This window comes from Psittacula echo, assembly GCF_963264785.1.
Source record: "Psittacula echo genome assembly, chromosome: Z".
NCBI lineage: Eukaryota > Metazoa > Chordata > Aves > Psittaciformes > Psittacidae > Psittacula > Psittacula echo.
The window spans coordinates 1,697,028-1,717,674 of record NC_137742.1 but is presented as its reverse complement, the minus strand read 5'-3'; the positions used below and the strand labels follow the sequence as shown (position 1 = coordinate 1,717,674).

The 20,647-nt window shown below is 40.1% G+C and overlaps 1 protein-coding gene across 1 annotated transcript in view; it reads left to right on the top strand.

Annotated features, from left to right (window-relative positions):
• The window catches only part of DCC (DCC netrin 1 receptor), a gene marked incomplete at both ends in the record, with an annotated part of 627,385 nt that overhangs the window by 206,226 nt on the left and 400,512 nt on the right, over positions 1-20,647 (top strand). Inside the window, one exon of the mRNA XM_080637247.1 lies at positions 19,547-19,867. Coding sequence (XP_080493373.1) covers positions 19,547-19,867 — 321 coding nt within the window. The remainder of the gene's footprint in view (positions 1-19,546; positions 19,868-20,647) is intronic.

The window sequence follows — 20,647 nt, the reverse complement described above, 5'->3', positions numbered from 1 at the left end:
CGCTCACTGAAGCTGAGTAATGGGGAACTCATTTTGACCATGATGTTTGTAAAACATGGATTGTCCCCCTCCTGAATCATGTGTGACTGTATCTGTTCATCCTCTGGGATCCAGGTTGATTACAGAGATGGCACTGGGTCAGGTTTAAAACTGCAACCGTTCAAGTGGTAAGAACATACCTCTGACTGAACTATATTGAACATATGCATCTGCATATTTATATCCAGTTGAAGCTAAATCATAAAGCAAACACAATGATAAACATTTCTCTGGTGTAAATGTTATGTGATATGATCAACAGCTACTCTTCTGAATTATTTTCCTTGAGTTTTCTGACTTTTTTTCTTGGTAATTACAGGCATTTCTAGCTGAATTTTCTGACGTGACAGATCCAATGATGTTGCTTTGAAGTTTAACTTCAAACTGCTTTTATTGTTGCATTCAAATATTGCATAACTGCAGATTTCATTGTCAGTAGGTATATTTTACTACTTAAAATGTATTTCTGTGCAGTGAATGCAATTGCATTGCAATGGCAACAGCGACACTGCATTTTGCTTAGAAAATACGTGGATTCATCATTTATAGTAGGTGAAGAAGGAAATTAAAAATAGAATCTAAACATGTTTTCTTCTTCTCATGTGCTGTTAAAATGGAAGAAAATGTTCCTTGTTTCACTGCAAAGTGTGCTGGAAGCTAGAGTAGTTCTGCAGTCATTTCAAGCAGGCACTTCATCACCAGTGTGCTACAAATGCTGTCCTGCTCAGCAGATGGTAGGCGTGAAGGATGGGTGACGTAGTGTGAGATGCACTTGTGCTGTGTCATCTGAGGGTTCCCTAGAGCCAGGCTGGAGCAGGAACAGATGGATGCTCCATCCTCTGGAGCAGGGATCAAATGCTCCCTGATCCAGCTCCTTCAAGGTTGATGTCCAAATGGTCTCTCACTTTGCTGGCTTGCTATAATCATCTGTCCTGAAAACCCAGCTGCTGAGGTTTGTTTAGTAGCTCCTGGGGGTCTGGAGGCTGCTGGATTTTAACAGGACTATCAATACACAAGTGGTCATGTCAAAATAGAGCATATTGTTCTGCTTCTGTATCCTACTGGTAGTTGCCTGTCCTACTTCTGCCAGTTGCTTGTGCTTGATTAAAAATAAAAAAGACTTTACAAACCTGCAGGGTAAATCAATACTTAAATACAAAATACTATAATGAAACACTAGCTAGTGAAAATATGACAGCTGAAATCAGTACAATACAATAGAGGTTAAAAAAAAATCCTAGAGTAGGGAGGGAAAACAGACGATACATCCAAATTGAAAAAGGTATGGATAGCTTTTTAGTTAACTGACTTTACGAAAGTTTTAATCAAGATTTTGCCTAAAACATAGGCCAGATTTTGAACAAATAGAAGAACTAAACCCCTTACTTGGAGGAAGGAATGCAAAAGCTGAACTGGTTAAATTCTCATGCAGTTCACTGGATGCACATCACACAGGATTCAGTTATTAAAAAGTTAAATTGAGGCAAAAACCACTACATAATGATTGTAGGATCTCTGCCATAAAATATTCTAAAAAACCCCCAAAAATATATGTACTGAAATGTAAAAATGAAAATCTGAATACGATTAGTTACTGCAGAATGGTACCTTGGACTCCTACCAAGATGTATGTGTCCTCTTTTTGTCTCTATAGAGCCATAATATTTTTCTGTTTCATGTAGGTATTTGGAAATGGACATGGGAAACAATATTCTTATATAAAAATTGAGGTATGATTTTATTTATTTATTTATTTATTTTCTAAAAAAAAACCCACAATTAAACCCGGGAGATGTGCTTTATTGCATTCAATGAAGCTTTGAGCAGAAATTGCTGTAATTCTTAAAGATAGATAAACCATATAATTATATAAGCTTTATTTTTATTTATTTATTTATAAACATTCTCCTCAAGTTTTAGGGTGTTTTTCTTGAGTGAGGAACAACTTCTTTGTTCTTGCCTGGAGGTCTGCTTTAGGGAGCCAGAACCAACTCTTTATTGAAGACGTCTTCTCAAATGGGTTGTGTCCGTGCTGTACAGGTGGTATGGGGCTTCAGGAACAGGTGTAATTAAAGTATGGCACAGCATTTAGCATCCATATCATTTACTTTTTGAGGGGAACCAGGCTGGGTAAGTCTTCTTTCAGTTGCCCATGTCAGACAAGACCATGTGGGGCTTCCCCTCATGCCACAAGGCACCTTGAGGTGGCATCCCATAGTGGTCTGCTCTGGATGCTTTGTCCCTGAGGCTGGGCAGCTCTGGGTTACCTTGTTCCTGCCTGTTATGCTGAACCAAGATGTGTGTGTTAAGGCAATGTCTGTTGGCATACAACACCTCACACTACTTTTGGCAAGTATCTTGAGTCTGTTTTTCTCAGATCTTCAGGGTAGCTGTGGTGAGCCACACTGCATGACAGAGATTAAGAAATAGAATAAAATATTGCCTGGCTGCAGAACAAACATGCCATGAAAGCATGGTCCTGTCCTAGCTGGAAACTTGACACCAGACTATGGTTGCTGCATTCCACAGTGAAATTTGGCCAGGTCAAAAATCCACCCAGGAGACACTTGCTCAGTGACACTTGTTGCAGTTCATTGCTAACGATTTGGTGTAATTTGAAATGCAGTGTTTTAGGGGAAATGCACAGTGTAAGTGGAATAAAATTTCATATATTATTGCAGTGATAGTGGTTTTTATTTCTAAAGAAATCTTATTGAAATTTCCGTATAGAACTGGGATTTTTAGAGGATACTTTTACTTGTACAGAAACATTTGTTCTTAATAGGTGTTTCTTCCTGATCCAGTCGTAAGTTAGAATACAAGGCACGATAGTTGCTGGCTTTGAAGTGACTTTGAGGGCAAAATAATAATTGGAAATCACTATAGACGGTCAAACTGAAGAAAAAGAATTCCTCTTTGTACTTTTTCTTTTTCTCTTGATGTGCTGCATTCAAATCTAACAAGAATTGGCAGTTACTTCCCGCCACAGAGGAGCCCGGTCCAGTCAGGTTTCTGTGGAGTGCACAGGAAGGACACCACAAGGAGCCAGTTAGGAAGCATATGTGCTGGAACTGCTCCATTGCACTGGCTGTCAGTCAGAGTGTTTTGATGGATACTTATTAATGTAAATGGATTTCCCTTCTTTCTGTCTTTGTTCCTAGAGAAACTGAAGCACCTCTATTCCATCTTTTTTTTCCTAATTAATTGGCGTAATTGGTAGATATGGGCCATTTGGGAGTGAAAACCCCTTTAGTACCTAAGTGAAATTACCAAATAATGTTTATCTACACAAGTGCCAGTAATTTAAATGAAAATGTTTGGTCCTAACCTTTATTCCTTCCCCAGCAAGTAATTTTATTCCTGTATTTTCTGTTACAGTATCCTCACATTTTTGTATTCAATGTCTCCCACTTTCCCTTTGACATAGGAGTAATTTGCCATCAGCATTTACGTGCTTTTATTTACACATAGCAGTGAAAGAATGTGGGCAACTGAATGTCCAAGAGCTTTGCCTGCAGTGTACTGGGCTTTATAAAGCTGTTGTGGAACTTAAATATCAAAGGAAAAGAATTATAACATTTAAATTTGTTAATTAAAGATAGAGCTTTTAAAGTGATGGTGTTCTTGAACAGGCTCATTGGGTGTTTGATACTTGCTCTTTCTTCTTCCTTAATCCTGGGGGGAAAAATATCCAAACCAAAGCAGGGGAACCCAGCTGAGCAACGATTATGTGGACTCTGATTTCTTCTCCTCCCACTGCTCAGTGCTGGTTCTTTTGACATATTTCTACGTCAGAAAGCAAAAGGAATAGTGATGGCCTTGTAATTTAGTGAAATAAATTATGATAATGTCTGAAATCATGTTAGTGCTGTGGTTTCAAAAAGGCACAAGTCTAAACCACTTTTGTTCTTTTCCTTTTAATCTGAATCAAGTTCAAACCAACTTTATATGATTAATTAAGCTGCCCTAGTGAAGCACCATAGAATCATAGAATAGTTAGGTTTAGAAAGGACCTTAAGATCATCTAGTCCCAATCCCCCTGCCATGGGCGGGGGCACCACACGCTAAACCATGTCACCCATGCAGTAAAAGACATCCTGCCTGATCTACCAATCACAAGGAGATAAATGTCCTTGGGTTCACCTAGTTCCTTTTTCAATCTGATTTTCTTTTTTGTTCTGATAAGTGTGAAATATCTCTCTGCTTAGAGACTATAAAGCTTATTTGATTTTTAGTTGTCAAATGCTAATAGGCTTTATCGGCACTTAGGAGTTTTAATAAACTTTCAGTGTGGTGTTGCCCCAATATTCGTAGAATCAATAGAATAGTTTGGTTTGGAAAGTACCTTCAAATGTCACCTAGGACAACCTCCTTGCAATGATGTATCATATAGATTTCTCTTTTCCTGCTGGGGAAAGATGACTGCCTAATGGGAGTATGATGTGTCCTGCTTTCACTGGGGGGTTTTTAATTACCAAGTTGTACCATTAGACATGCCAAAACAGTGTGCTTATGGGATGCTGTTTCAAGCGTGCAACCATAGCAAGCAGACTAGCAGGCTTTAATTTCATTAATTACCATGGTTTGTGTAAACTGAAGTAAACAATTGACAAAGTTGCTGCTTGCACTGTTGGCAGCTGCTTCCCAGTTCAATGATGCCGTTTTGGGGATTTTTTAGCTCAGAAAGATGTCATTCCCAGTGATATCAGGGCAGTGGTTTGCGGTGGGCTGTCGGGTGGAATTGCAGCAATTTATGGTGAATAAAACTGCTTTTCAAACTGAGATTTTTTCAGAAAACTTCTGTAACTTTGAGGCCAGAGAAAGACGTAGGGTGGCCTGTACCCTGAGGGTTATTGGTATTCAGGGCAGCCAGGGTAAGGCTTGTGGCTTTCGCTCAGCTGCAGAATATGGCAGCCCCCTTTCTGCAGGAGGTTCAGAGAATAAGGTCGGTATTGTGCGACTTCACAACGCCTACTACAATGGGACACTGTGTGATGGCTGCTGGGGTCTCGAGGTGCCACTGCAGCCCCAGCGTGCCCTGATTTCAGAATTTGCATTTAAAAGAAGCTCTTACCAATGCCAAAGGTTATGAAACAACCTCTGGGGCTCCCCACTAACTGTCTTTCTAAGTCTGTAATTGCCTTTTTCACAACTTCACTGAAAACAGTGACAAATATTTCCTTCTCCAGTTACCTGCCTCGCATGTGGCTCAGGGATTTGATCTTTTACTTCTTTTTTTTTTTTTTTTTTTTTCCTTGAAATTGTATGAATTGAACCTTTGCCCAGCTCAAATCAAGTGGAGAGCTGGAAGGCACCAAAGAGAAATGTTCAATAAAACCTGTCTTGTCCCGGCTGGTGGTGGGAGTTTACTGTAGGATGTGCCAATGTGGCTTTCTGTCGCTTGGCCAGCATTTGTCTGAACAAGTAAACAGGGTGAAGAAACCAATTACACAGCCTTAATGTCAAAGGAGATGTGTCAAAATTGTATACATATAGTAGGAGAACAGTTCAGGAATGGATTGGGTGAGTGGAGGCAGATGGGCTGTTGTCTGTAAAACAATTTGGACATTTGATTTTAAGGTGCTTAAATACCTCTTATAGCTTATTAAGCTGTGGTATAGTTTATAATGTCATTAAAGTAAGTAAAAAATCTTTTTAATCTGTAGTAGTGTTGGAGGAAGTCCTCTTTAGTACAGCCAAAGTGATGCTTTTTGTGCAAGTCAGCTTCCTCATGCAAAGGAAAGAGTGACCAGAGGCAGGAATGGAGATCTGGGAGAAAATATTTCTAAACAGTTTGACATTCTTTTGGCCTGCAATGCTTCATTTGGACTAGTTTAATAGTTCAGTGTTTTACCTGGAGGACATGCACTGTCTCTCTGGATGGGGGCTTCAGCTCCATGATCTGTACATTCAGTCTGGTGTCTCGGACAAAATGTATTTGTGGGAGCAAGGTCTGCAAGATTTTGTATCTGTGTGTCCTTGTGCGTGTGTGTGCTGGCTGGGTTTCAGTGGTTTTCGTTTACAAGCCTTGATGTGGTTGGAGGTTTCTTTGGGATTTCGGTGGTGTTTGTTTCTTATGTTGTTGTTTTTGTTTCTTTGATTTACTTTGATCCTGCTTTTTATCTAAAAATGAACAACTAAACAAAAATCCCAAACCTCCCAACAACCACCTTGATTTTTGATTTTTCTGAGAACCTCAAATAGAGCATGCAAGAGATATGGCTACAACGTAAGTCCAAGTCCCTAACTAAGGGATGTAAATACTTTTGGTATATAGCTTTTTTTGTCTTCCCAGAAATGCTTCCAATCAAAAGGCATTTAGTTGCAGGGGTGGCCAAGAGCAGGCACAGTTTTGGCAAAAGTCCCCACCGCCACTGCCCCATCTGCATAGCATTATCCACATGAGTAGGCTTTCTTCATTGAAATCAACAGGACCGTATGGCAATATTCAGATCTGAAATTATTTCAAATGGATTCGCATGTAGTTACAACTCTGTATTTGCAATCTTAGTGATTTCAATTTGGAAACTCATTCAAGTGAATAATATAATGTCAGACTGCTCCTTCTGTTTTCCCTAAGAGCTGGCAAACTTATAAGAATAACTTTATTACAAGGAAACTTCTCAGATTGGGGATAGGACATCAGGGTGTTTTAGGATTTATTTGCTCTATACTTAAAATTGAGTAGAAGTTACTACTGCACAATGTTTTAATAAGAGTGACTGAATTTTGAGCTCTGACTCCAAAGCTTTTCCTAGGCTCAAAAGACGTACTTAACAACGGGTTTTGAATAGCAATTCTGTTATGATTGTATGGGTGAAGGGCCTCACCTCCTAACAGCAGTAATGCTCCTCTTAATCTGATCTTTCCTAAAGCACATGTTAATCAGAGTTGGAAGTGAAATTGTCAATATCCTTAATAACTTTATATTCAAGGGTCTGAGTGATGCAAATTAATATAATCGTTCCGGAAACAGGTTTGTGAGACAAGAAAACAGTATCTCTGATTGAACAAAAATTGCACAGCAAACTCAAAGTATGCTCTCAGGCATTTTGAACCTTAGTGCACACCAGTCCTTGAGCCAGCTTGCCTGAAGACAACAGGAGTCTCTGTCTTGGTCAGAGTGACTCTTCAGTGATGTGACAGTGAGATGTTCTCTTCAACAGACCTGCAGTAGGAAATGGGTATCGATGAATGCAGTACTGAACTGCATGGGCTCCAATCAAGCATCTTTGTGTGAGCAGACAGGGAAGATGGAGGCAAGAAGTCTTGCTGCTCACATGGCCAAATGATCACTAATCCCAGCTGGGAGGGCAGGAGAGGGGCAGAAGGGCTTCTTGTGTACTTGTTCCTCTACCAAGTATTGTGGCAGATGCTGGGGTGAATACTTCGTAGTGCTTTGGTTTTGCTTTCTTAGCTATATTTGGGCTTATTCAGTGCTTTGGTGGAAGGGGGACCTGAGGGAGCACAGTCTGATTCATTTGCTGGCTGTGGTTAGATAAGGAACAGAAAAACGATCTAGCTTTTGAGGGGTTGAGGAGAGCATTCTTCAGATGTTGCAAAAGCTTGGAGAGAGCATCTTCACCTTTACAAAGAGAGTTGGGAAGAGGAAAAGAGATGAGTAAACCATAGCAGCTGAACCGTGCCTTGGGGACCCCCTGAGACTTTTCGTTGTAGCTCAGAGCAGAATAAGGAGAAGAAAACATTCTTTGTGTCAAATTATGACTGTTCATCAGGAAACACAAACCCCAAGGAGCAGAGAGAGCAATACACCTTACCTGAGTGTTTGCTTCCTGCTCTTTGGTGCCACTGCAATACAGCATATTTAATGGAAAAATGGATGACCCAGGGAACTACAGACCAGTCAGTCTCACCTCTGTGCCTGGCAAAATCTTGGAGCAGATTCTCTTGGAAGGCATGCGAAGGCACATGAAAAACAAAGAGGTGGTTGGTGACCGCCAGCATGGCTTCACTAAGGGGAAATCCTGCCTGACCAATTTGGTGGCCTTCTATGGTGGGGCTACGGAACTGATGGACAGGGGTAGAGCAGTTGATGTCATCTACCTGGACTTGTGCAAAGCGTTTGACACTGTCCCGCATGACATCCTTGTCTCTAAATTGGAGAGACATCAATTTGGTGGGTGGACCATTCGGTGGACAAAGAACTGACTGGATGGCCGTATGAAAAGAGTTGTGGTCATATATAAATACATCCATATTATCTTCTCCTCCAGTACTGTACTACAGCTATTCCCCTAGAAGAAACATAAAGCAAAACAAAAAGAAAAAGCTCGATAACATCAACTCTGAAACAACAGGCTTCTAAATGCTCAAATCCAACATCTTGGAGTTAGAATGCTGGCGGGTTCATTCGAGGTGTTTCAATTTATGGGCAAAAATAGTTTATTTTTTGCCATAGAAGTCTGTTTTCCTTGAAACCTCACTAATAAAGAAGGAAGTGGTTGCTTGATCACAAAATAATCATTTGGGATTCCTTATCCCCTTCCCAGTTGCAGGTGAGAATGACTTCTGATTCTTTGCTGGAGCCTGCATTGCACAGCCACCCAAGCTGAGGTAGATGAGTTAAAATTTGATGAGTCTATTCCATTTCCCTCCGGCCCCCCCCCCCCCCCCCATTTTTTCACCTTGTTAAGACATGCTCAATTAATTGGTATTTAGTAGCTGTCAGAGAACAAGGGGCTCTGAAGACATTTCTAGCTGAAGGACAAGTGTGACGAGAAATACTGCTTACCGTGTGCTGGCTGCAGAAATCCAGTTTCCAAAACTGAAAACTATATATCCTGCAAGTAATCTCATAGTGATAGCTTTAGATGTTACTTAATGTCCCTTCTAGGCTCTGTGGTGTCTTTGAAATGCAGTGGTATTTAGTACTTTTTCATTAGACCTTTATGAAAGACTTCTGAATATTGATCTGCCACAAAAGCTGCTTCTTTTATTCTGTGGTTTTCAGAAAGAGCTTTACACCACGTCATGAGGCAAACTTCATGGCTCAGATACTTTGTGGGTGTAAATTCACTTAACAGCACTGTACAGGTCAAAGTCTGACTGGTCAGGCTTGATCTCTAAACCATGAGAAATTCAAGTTTTAGCTATTATGCTTATCTTGTGAAACAAAAATGGTGTTTTTAGTGCTGATGGGAAATTAAAAAGAAGGGATGTAGGCATATGCTTAAACTGTAAGGTGCTCATTTTGAGACAAATTCCTTGTCATGGAGCTTGTGACACTTCCAAAGGAGAGCTCCATTTTATAGCTAATGACGTTTATTGTTTTTATTTTTTTCCCCAAGGTCTGGATTCTTTCTAGGTTTGTGGGAATGTGCTGGGGTATTTTTCTTTTTTGTTTGGTTTTGTTGGACTAGTGAAATAGTTTAGGTTGGAAGGGACCTCGGGAGGTCATCTAGTCTAACCCCTCCATTTTTCTGTTACTGTGGTTGAGACAGACATGGGGTTAAAAGAAGGTAAAACAAGGAAGCTGTGATTTATTATGAAAGTAAATGGAGTGGTGTATTTTTTCTCTTTCCTGCTGAAAAGGCTGATGCATTAAGGGAGTGTGATGGGAGCAGTTTGATATTCATTGGTTATCCCTCACAACAGTGGTCTCAATTGCTGTTGGATGTTTTATGGCTCAGATTATGCTCAGATTAGACTTTTTTCCCTTATTTTTTTTTTTTTATCTTAATTCGTCCGTGTTTTTCAAAAGCTGAAATGATGCATTCAGGGCACACAGTTCATCAGCTTTGCTCTGTGCTTTCATTGTGCAAAGAGGGAAGGGCTCTACATCTGCAGTGAAGTCCTCATTTGTTTCTTTAATGTTCCCATACATTATTGTAGCACTGCAGTTTGTTTCCTTAATGAACACCATTCTGGTGTTCCCAGAAGCCTTTCGCTAAATAGAAGTGGGAGAATTTTAATTTCAAGGATTGAATGAGGAGTTGTCTGTTTTGGAAATGGGACTAGAGAGAACATCATACTAAGGATATGGTATCACAGTAGTGGGAGGAGAGCCCAGCTGACTTCCTATTCCCCTGTGCTGGGTGCTGCTTTGCTTTAGACATGTTTCAGTCTTGGATGTGCATAAGAAGATACAAGCGCACTGTGAAGTCTTGGTGAGGGCATTGAGGCTTGCTGCTGGAGGGTATACGTGCGTTATTTTTGGCAGCTGTATCCCCCAATATGTTGAAGGAGATAAACTACCCCTGGGGTAAGATGTGCCAGATCAATCCCTCTTCGCCCTTCAGTGCAAACACAACTCTAGTTTCTAACAAAACCGGGAGAAAACAATTTGTCTGTGTGTCATTAACATAATTGATATTTATTACTTTCTTTGTAATTTTTCTGAGTGTGTTTTGGTTTCAGATGCTGGGTTTAAATCACACCGGCAACAGGCGCTGTTGATGTGTTTGTGTCTATTATGCTGTCCTGATAGCTTGGGCAGTGGTTTTCACCTTCCTGATGCAAGTTGTCGAGATTGATTGAAGCTCTATGCTTGTCCTATCCAAAATACTATGTAATTAATGTTTCATTATGCTAATGCATGCAAATTCAGTAGTATGCATTTGATGGGGAGGGGAGAGAACAAAAAGGATTAAAGAGTTCACTCTAAAGTACAAATTAATTTATTGCATTACTAAATGGCCTCCAAGGAAGGAGGAATACATTTAAGAAATGAACAAATAGAAAAACAAAAAACCTCCTGTCTAAATGTTTTGTCTTCCCAAGAAGTGGTTTTATTCTGAGCACTGCCATGTGTGTTTGAGCAGCTTTTTTTGGGCTATCAACTGTTCTGGGCTATAATGTGCTTAAATTCAGCACAGAGTTCTCATTTATGGAGGCTGGGTTTTGTGTTTTGCTTAATTTTCCCCAGTCCTCTTCACTCTTGCTCCTTTTTCTGCTCTTTTCCTCTCTAAACGCATCACCATCTCAAAAAAAAAAAGAAAAAAAAATCAAACTGGAAATTCTGGCTTTGTCTTTGCTTCTCTGCCTGTCTCTAGCTTAGCGTTCTTCCAAGAGATTTCCTTTTTCGGCATCTGATGTGTGCTTTTGATATTTTAACTCAGAATCTCTTGTTCTTCATTATCTTTTCATCCTCCTCTCTATTCTTTCTCTCACCTGACTTCTTTCTCTTCTACATACGTTCCCATGTCCTTGCCCTCTCCGGCCTTCCTGTGCCCTTTCATCTAAGCAACGGCTGTTTATTCTGTTGCCTTATGTCTCCTTCCAATCTGACTTTTTCCATACTAGCTGGTAGAAACTTGCATCTGGCCAGATCTCTGGGCACTTTTCAGCTTACAATCCACTCAACTCTTCCCTCCTAGCCCTTTTCTGCTTGGCTTGGATTCACTGCTAGATTGATTTTTTTTTCTTTTTCTTTTCTTTCTTTCTCCCTGTTTCTTGGCTGTTCTTTCACCACAGCTCTGGAGAATTTCCTCTTCATTCTCATGCTTGGTGTTGCTTACTGCTCTGCTCTTTATCCCCTGATACCCTCCCCATGTTTTTTTCTTTTCCCTAGGTGATTCAATCTAATAGCAATGCAATTTAATAATTTAGATGATTTTATTTTGTTTCATTTTTTGCCTCTACAGTTATATACCACAAAATCACTTCTCTTTGTTCTGCTTTTTTCAGTACCGTATCTGTAGCCAGGCATCTCTGGGGTGTCTATTCTGCATTTTCTTCTGTTGGTCTGAAGTGTGAAATTCATCTATGGGATGCAGCAGACTGAAACATGGTTAGAAGAAGGCTGGAGCTTTGAACATTCAGTGTAGGAATATTTCATTCATAACTTACTAAATGAGAAGGCTATGCTGTAGGATCTGAGATGAGACAGACGGTGTTGGTAGACATCTTTAGACATATGGTAACTGTCAGAACAGATTTGACTTTTCAGCCCTGTTCTATTTGGTCACACTCGACTGACTCATAGAATCATGGAATAGTTTGAGTTGAAAGGGACCTTAAAGCTCATCCAGTTCCAACTCCTGCCAGGGGCAGGGACACCTTCCACTAGAGCAGCTTGCTCCAAGCCCCTGTGTCCAACCTGGCCTTGAACACTGCCAGGGATGGGGCAGCCACAGCTTCTCTGGGCACTCTGTGCCAGTGCCTCAGCACCCTCACAGGGGAGAACTTTTGCCTAAGAGCTCATCTCAGTCTCCCCTCTGGCATGTTAAAGTCATTCCCCTTGTCCTGTCCCTACAGGCTCTTCTCCAAAGCCACTCTTCAGCTTTCCTGTAACCCCTTCAGGCACTGGAGCTATCCTAAGGTGTCCCCATAAGGAGCCTTCTCTTCTGCTGTCTGAATCAGCCCAGCTCTCTAAGCCTGGCTCCAGAGCAGAGGTGCTCCAAATGGTTGTGCTCTTGCCCTCTGCCTTGTGTTTTATGGTTCAGTTACAAGTAATCTGATCTGAGAAAAGTGGTTTTCTTTTCAGGGCTGGCAGGTCAAGCTGGGTCTTTGTGTTTTCCTGTTTGCTAGAACCAACATGACAGAAGTCTCAGTGTGTACGGCTGGTGCTGGAGGAAGAGATGGAGTGCCTATTTCATTGCAATGTCCTCAGCTATCAACTTACGTCAGTCATTAGACTGTTTTCTGCATTAGAGGGTTATCCCAAATATCTTTGCTGGGAAAGGAGTCAAGAAGGTCCAATCAATTAACAGTGCTTTTGGAGATCTCAGTGGTAAGAGGGGTAGTGGAAAGGATCTTCTGCCTTTGTTTGTGTTCTCATCTTTCTTATCGCATCACAGTTGGTTTAACATCTACAGCCAAACTAAATCTGAGCACTGAGTGGGTAAAGTGATGTGACAAACCCATGTGTTGCGTGAGGGTCATTCATTCTTTCTTTGGTGAGAACAACTCATGAAACTCAGCTTGTTTGGTTTGATAAGGGTTTTATTTACTGTTGGGGTTTTTCTTAATGTGACTGTGATTGGACACTAGAGGGACAGCTTGAATGTGGGACATAGGCAATGATGGATCTGCTCAGTGGTCTTAGATGTGGCCCTGATAAAGTCCTTTTTCTAGATGATGCTCATCAGTTACAAGAACAAAATTTCGTTGTAATGGATGCTTTGAGCACTCTGGATATAAGGAGTGGGATTCTGTTGTGTGGAGACACCACCCTTAGTGATAAATCACCTAAAAGCTTTCGATAGATGACTAAAGCTTTCAAGTGAAAATCAGACAGCCAGTCTCTACGTGTTCCTAATGATTCAATAAATATAGAAGGGTTATAATGGAGCTGTTGTTTCAAGTGCCTTCATCTCAATACTGTCCAAAATCCTACGATAGCGCCATTTAAAAAATCAGCAATTTGGAATGTCGTGATAAAGTCCTGATCAAAAGTATATGCTCATTTTTACAGTAAGATTGAGCTATATTTCCACATACCACACACTTGTGTGTTGTGTTGTACATTTCTTGGAGCAGAAATTTTAATTTCCACATCTGAACATCAAATGCAGCCATAAGGCTAGATTTTCAAAATTTTATAGAACTGAAATGAAATATTTAACACCCCAGAAGGCACATCATAAGTTATAATAAAAACATTAAAACAAGTGTTCTCCTTTTAATATATATTAAGCTTCATATTACTGTATTTTGTGCAAACAGATTAAACTATCAAGTTTTGCTGTATATTCTGCATTACCTAAGAATGTAAATAAATGCTTATTAGCCTGGCTATTAAGCTAATTTATACAGGCTATGTAGATGAAGGGGAAAAAAAAAATCCTCTGAGAAAACGTATACTCTGAGTGTCCATAAGTACACTTTCTTGTAATAGACTTAGTTCAGCTACATAGCTCCACTACCAAATGCCACTTGGACTGGGGGGTATTTCTGCGTTCACAGATTTCAAATCATCTGTGTGCAAAAGTCTTATTTCTTAATGTTTATTTGAAAAAGAAGAAAGCTCCAGGGGTGGCCCAGTGAAACGCTTTTGCGACGGTGACATCTCTTCCCTCTCTATAATGGAAGCAACTGATGCAGAACATGAAGGGGAAGAAAAAAGAAAACCCACCCTGGAAGATTGCATTTCATAAAGCTGAAAGAGAAAGTGGAAGATTCAAAGCAAGGGACTGATTAAGAAGCACATCAGAGATGATCTTTTAAATGTTAATTTCTTCTGTGGCCTTGAGAATGATAACCTTGAAGTTCCTCTGATGTTAGCTGTCAGGGTGAGAAGCCCATTAGTTTTACTCCTGTATCACAAAGTGGGTCATCACATAGGGTAATGTCTTGGTTGCTAAAGCAGCAAGGGACCAAGGATGAGATCTTTCAGCTTCAAGTTTTCTTTTACTTTATATGGTTAAAGGATGTGTGCGCTATTGCTAAGGGCACTCTCCTTGACCTTGGAGCTTCAGATCTCCAAGCAGTGCTACAGGCTTGTTTGACACAGATGTGCTCGGAATAGCTGACATGGTAGCTTTGTGTAGGAGGTATTTAATCTTTGCAATACTTCTGTTCAAATTTGTAGTGAAGCCATAGATCTCATAAATCTGTATTTGTAGCTGTTCTGTGCTCTCTGTAGTGAGAGCAAAGAGAAAGCACTAAGCTGCCCTGGACCAATCAGTTTCAGCAGCCTCACACTTGCAGGGCCCTTAATGTCCTTAAGTCTGTTTTCTTCAAATATGAGCATGCTGGACCTTAAGTGACAGCTCTGAGCATGCATATAAAAGGTGAATTTACTGAAACAGATGAGGCAGCTCTAACTGTACTGCTCTCTCTTGTTATGACTTTTAAAGCCTCTGAGAGATAAGGAGCCTGGAAGCAAGTCTCACGGAAGGCAAGGATGCCTTGTGGTGGTGCAGGGAATAGAAAAAAGTGTTAACCTGCTATGAGTGCAGGTTGGTTTCTGCAGACCATGCTGGGGAACATCAATCCAGGGCTCAGTGTAAATGTGTCAAGGACCATATCTTGGTGACTGTTAATGACTGTAGCCTTTTCTTAGCTGTTTAATGTCTTGGAGCTTTGAAGTAAGTGGATATGAAAAAGGGCATGAGCAAAAATGCCAGATAAAGGGAGAGACGCGCTGGCACAGAGAGCAAAACTTGGAAACAGAAAACACAAGCATGTTCTATAGCAAGTTTTAGAAGAGCTCTTCATCTCTTAATTCTCCTCCCTGGCTGCCTTCCTGTTTTCTTCCGTCCTTGCTTTCCATCTCAGTTGAGCTGCTGCAATAAGGATTAAATTGTAGACTTAGAAGCTCTGTTTTAAAATGAGTACCCCACTCTGCTTATGAAAATGGCAAAGTAGCTTACAGTGGCAGCTATTTTGGATATGTTTACTGTAATGTAAGATAGCAAAAAAGCTGCCCAAGGACCAGGAGAGATATTAAAGAACTTTTTCATCATTTTCAGGTTTTAGATATTAAAAAGCTGTGCAGTAGGTAGCTGGAGAGATGGCTGGCTGGGTTCTGCTTTGCAAGCCTGATACTCAGATTGGAGACTGAAAGGCTGCTCCTGGCTCCTTGGTTTTCAACTGGACGTCTTCCCCTCAATTTCCTCCTTGACTTCTCCCAGGCAGGGTTGAAGGCATGAAGTGTTCTGTTTCCTGCTTTTGGAAAATATGGAAAAAGAAAGCACCCTGCAGTGGGTACCTCAGGAGGAAAAACCTTCATAAAGCTACAGCTTTGGTTTGCTATGGTCTTTTTCTTAGAGCAAGGGGATTTTAGGCAGTAGGAATCCATTGGATCTATAGGAGCCGTGTTAGTAGGGGCTAATCTGCACATTTCCTCAACTGCCTTTCCCTGGGGAAGCAGCTGGTGGTGTTTGGTTTAGGATTGAGCATGAACTGAAATCCTGATGTCTTTAAACAGGAAAGATACTACAGAGGAAAAAAGGGATGCAGGGAAATGCTTTTTTAAGCTTGTCTTAAGCCTCAACATAAATGTATCATTTAAAAAAATTGCTGGAGAAACTGCACTCATTTGTGTTTTCTGCAGTGTCTTAGGAATTATTTCATAGGCAAATATTTTTTTCAGGGTGTGTGTATATATATATATACACACACATAAGTATGCAATGTCCTTAGTGAATATACAATGAATATAGAAATCTTCACAAAGAAATCATATTCTCCCTGGGAAGAACTACCAATTAATAGGAAATGGTAAATAACCTTTTTTTTCTTTTCGAGGCAAATTGTATTGTAGTATTCTAGTAATTGGGCTGTGTCTTATAGCTACTTGTCCTCTACAGGGGCTGAAAATTACTTCAGCCTTGTTAGAGCACATTCAACATGCATTTCGGAAACTGTGCTAGCAGAGTTTGCTTTCTCATTGCAATTAAAGTTTAAAGCTTTATTTAGTTTGATATGTGAATCTTTTGTTTCTTCAGGTGACAGTCCTTAGTTTTATGCATATATGCATTTAGGAGGAAGGCATGGCGGTGTGTTGTGGTCTGATCTGATCACGTCAGGGATTTGTTTCTCCCTTAACAGAGGCTGAGTTTATGTTGTGAAATTAAATTCTTTTTAGGTGCTGAAATAGATTTATGTATTAGGTGTATCCTATTCCTCCTTACAGCCTGGTCTAGAAGAATCAGGTTTAGGGTCTGCTTCTTGAGGTAGAAATTAGGATGAAAATCTGTGGAAGTCAAGGGTCCAATAAGATGACAAGTTTCTGGGAAAGTTCTTAGGTGCAACGTTGCAGCTGGGCTTTATAAACTTAGCTAATAGTTCAAATATGCGAATTTGAACATAATGCGAATTTACATATATATGCATAATACTGGTACTAATAGGATTTTCAAATACTCTTCTACCTTTCTCCTTAGGCACCTACATTCAACAAAAATGTAGCCATTAGATTCTTATCCTACTAAGTAATCTCTTCAGAAAATAAATGGTAATTTTTCTTCCATTTTTCAGATGTCATCATTACTTCTATCTCCAGGAATAGTATTTCCAAGAAGATTTGAATTTTCTTCACATTCAGAATGCTTTCCAGGTTATTCAGGCTGTTAGCTTCCTTGTAGTAAAGCAATTTAGGTTAAATATGCCTTTTGCAAAAGATGTGAATAGCTGAAATTGCAACTGAACTGCAAGGGTAATTGCATGAAAAGAAAGTTAATCTTTGTTTATCTTCTGTAACTTCTGCATTTGCTGCACTGGAAGCTGTCATAACGCCATTTCTCCTGTCGAAGTGGATTATTTACTTGTGATAATAGCCACATAAAATCATTAACATGCTGTCATAAACAGCTGTGTTAAAATGTGTTATAAATGGTGGTGACATAAATAAAATGTCCAACAAGAAGCTGCGATTTACAAACAGAACACAGTTGCCTTTGGGAGAAGGGAAAGGAACACATGCTTTTTAGAGTAACTACTCTTTCACACATTGTAAATATACCTCCTTAATATTACCTATGTTCTAGGGCAAAAGTGCCAATGTGGAGCTTTCAGGCCTGATGCTGACATTATGCTTCAAGTAACTGAAATCAGAGCATTATAAGGCATATGAAAAATAAATCAGAATTTGACTACTCTTCTTGAAGTTATTAAACAATACATTTTACTCTAAGTTCTAATGGTGGTGTTCTTATTGTGTCTGAAGCACTCTTCAAATTGAGTCTTCCATATCTTGTTTCTCCTTTGCTAAGTGTTATTAATTTTTTGAAGCCACATTTTTTTCTGTTTTTCCTTTGAAGGAAAATCTGGTATCCAGCTACGTCAATTAGCATATAGGTGGAACTGAGTACTTGACAATAAAATTAATTTCTGTAAAGAAAATGCCAAGTAGCTGTTTATGCACTGTTACATATATTCATAGAAATCTTGGGTTTGAGGTATAAAATTGAATTAATTAATCGTTTTCTTAGGACTAAAAGGTTTTTTGAATCCTTTTATCATGTAAGTTTTTGTTTTCATTTGCTCTAATGAGGTAAAAGGATTCATTAAAATCCTAGGAAAGGCAATAAAAGCCATTTTTGCATTCACATGAGGCTTTCTGAAAACTCCATTCCCCGTGCATGGGAGCACAGAACAGTGGTGCTATTGCTGGCACCACTGCGTGTGTTTGGTGGAGGTTGAGGAACAGCCTATCTGTCTGGGAACCAGGGCTTGACACCTAAACCAGGAAGCCCTTGGATGTGCTGCCCCTGGACTGGGGGCGATAGGCAAACAGTGTGTCAAAACCATTGATTTTACTATGATATAGTGGAAATTTTCTCACTCAAGCATAGCCACTGTGACTTGAGAAAGCTGTGTGGTCTAAAAATACATGTTGTATGTGCTTTGCCTGTTGGTCAATTATTAGAAAATGCTTGATACAGTAGAGATAAAGGACCACTTCGTGTTTCTTTGAGTTGTGTTTTTTTGTGTAACTGCATCCACATGTTCTTAAACAGTTTAATAATTTTTTTTCCTCTGTAGCAGACTTTATATTGCAGCTGTGGTCTGAGACCATCTCCCTCTGCATTTACAGGCTGATTTACTGTAGAACCACAGACTGGTTTGTGTTGGAAAGGACCTTAAGGCTCATCCAGTTCCAGCTGCTGCCACAGGCAGGGACACCTTCCACTAGAGCTGCTTGCTCCAAGCCCCTGTGTCCAACCTGGCCTTGAACACTGCCAGGGATGGGGCAGCCACAGCTTCTCTGGGCACCCTGTGCCAGCGCCTCAGCACCCTCACAGGGAAGAGCTTCTGCCTAAGAGCTCATCTCAATCTCCCTTTTGGCAGGTGAAAGCCATTCCCTTTTTCCTCTCCCTATAGGCCCTTGTCCAAAGCCCCTGCATCCTTGCAGGAGGTAAAAATCTCAGGTTTTCAGTGCTGTGGTAGGGATGGTTGCCGCTTGAGCATTGGCAATCTCAACAGCTCCCCTGCGTCTCCTCTGTACAAAGGACATGCTCGCATAGTCTGTCTCATCTCACTGGAAATCAGTGGCCAGACTAGTTGTAGTGAGGGGAATGTTCTAGTGAGGAGAACATTGTTGTGGTGAGGTAAAAGATGATCCATGAGGCCCAGGGTTTGGGCACTGTGTCTGATAGATGGTGAGACTGCATTCTTGCTGTGTTTACTATTAGCAAATAAATGGGAAGAAAACATGTGAGGCCCAACACTATTTTTGTGCTTGTCACACTGAAATGCATCTTAGGGCATTTGGCTACAGAAGGTCCTTTGTATGCAATTCAATTCTCCAAGTAAACTTCAAGATGTATGGTGGTTTTATGCCAATCTCCATCTCATATAGTTGTATAGATTCTTAGCTTTGTTTTATCTCTGTGTTTTATATATGAAAGACCAATTTATCTACAAATATGTTTTGATGGAACAAACATATGATTTGTGTTTGGGATTTTTTGTATGTGTTAATAATTTGTAGAGAAACATAGCCTAATTTCTTATGTTTGCCAGCTGTATCTGTGATGCCTATGGGGGTCGTATTGTAGCTCCTTATACTGAGTTTCTGTATCTAACACAATAAGTTCCTCCTCCATAGAAATGTATAACCAATATTTACTCCTTGTCTCTTATGGCTTTGCTGTTTCAGGTTCACAGTTTAAGGCTTTTACAGCACTGAAATTCTTGACTGAGCCTTCAGATGCTGTCACCATGCGTGGAAGCAATGTGCTTCTGAACTGCGTTGCAGAATCAGATCAAGGAGCCCCAGTTATTAAATGGAAGAAAGACGCTGTCTTCTTAAACCTGGCAGTAGATGAAAGGAGGCAGCAGCTGGCAAATGGATCACTCCTGATACAAAACATAGTCCACTCCAGACACCACAAGCCAGACGAAGGTCTCTACCAGTGTGAAGCATCTCTAGAAGGCATTGGAGCTATCATCAGTCGGACAGCTAAGGTCATGGTAGCAGGTAGGGAAAAACATTCCTTCCTTTTTGACTGCTGGAAATACTCTTTGTAAGATTGTGCTTTCTTAAAAAATAGTAGCAAAAGTGCACATAAAAACATTTCAAGTGCTTTGGGTTTTCTTTTTTCCCCCTCTTCAAAAGAAGTAAAGCTAGATATGACACTTCTATGACAGTAATTTATTTCTGACAAGGTATTATTCTTGTTTAAATATGTCTAATCACCTCTTTGTTGCTTTATCTACTGCATATTTATTGTCTTCAAAACAGATAAAACCTCTGAAGTTTGGAATTAACTGCTTTTCTGATGAATTGAAGATCACAACCCTCCTTCCCTCCTCCCCCATCCCAAACTTCTGTAGAACACTAAATGTACAAATTTTTATTGTTTAGGAACTTTTTTGTAGATGAGAACTCATCACACAGCTTATTGGAACTGGCAGCCTCTTTGTATTTCTTTCAAAGTGCTTGTGTAGGTATATTGCAAAAGGAACAGAAGTTTGTTACCAGGCATTTGAGAACACTTGCATCTTCTTATTGACTTCACAGATATCTTCGTGAAGGATGTTTGTCTGAAGTTTTGAAGGAGTCTTTTGCCTCTTCATCAGTCTGTAGAAGGACATAGTGAGTCCTCAATTGTCTAATTATTGGGGGAAAAAAGTTTGAAAATCTGTCAAATCAAAAGAGAAGTACTTTTCTCCAGGCATCCAGTCTAAGCACTACCTAGTCTTGCTGTCATGCAACATTTTGAACAACACAAGGATGTGAGATAAAACTGAAGTTCAA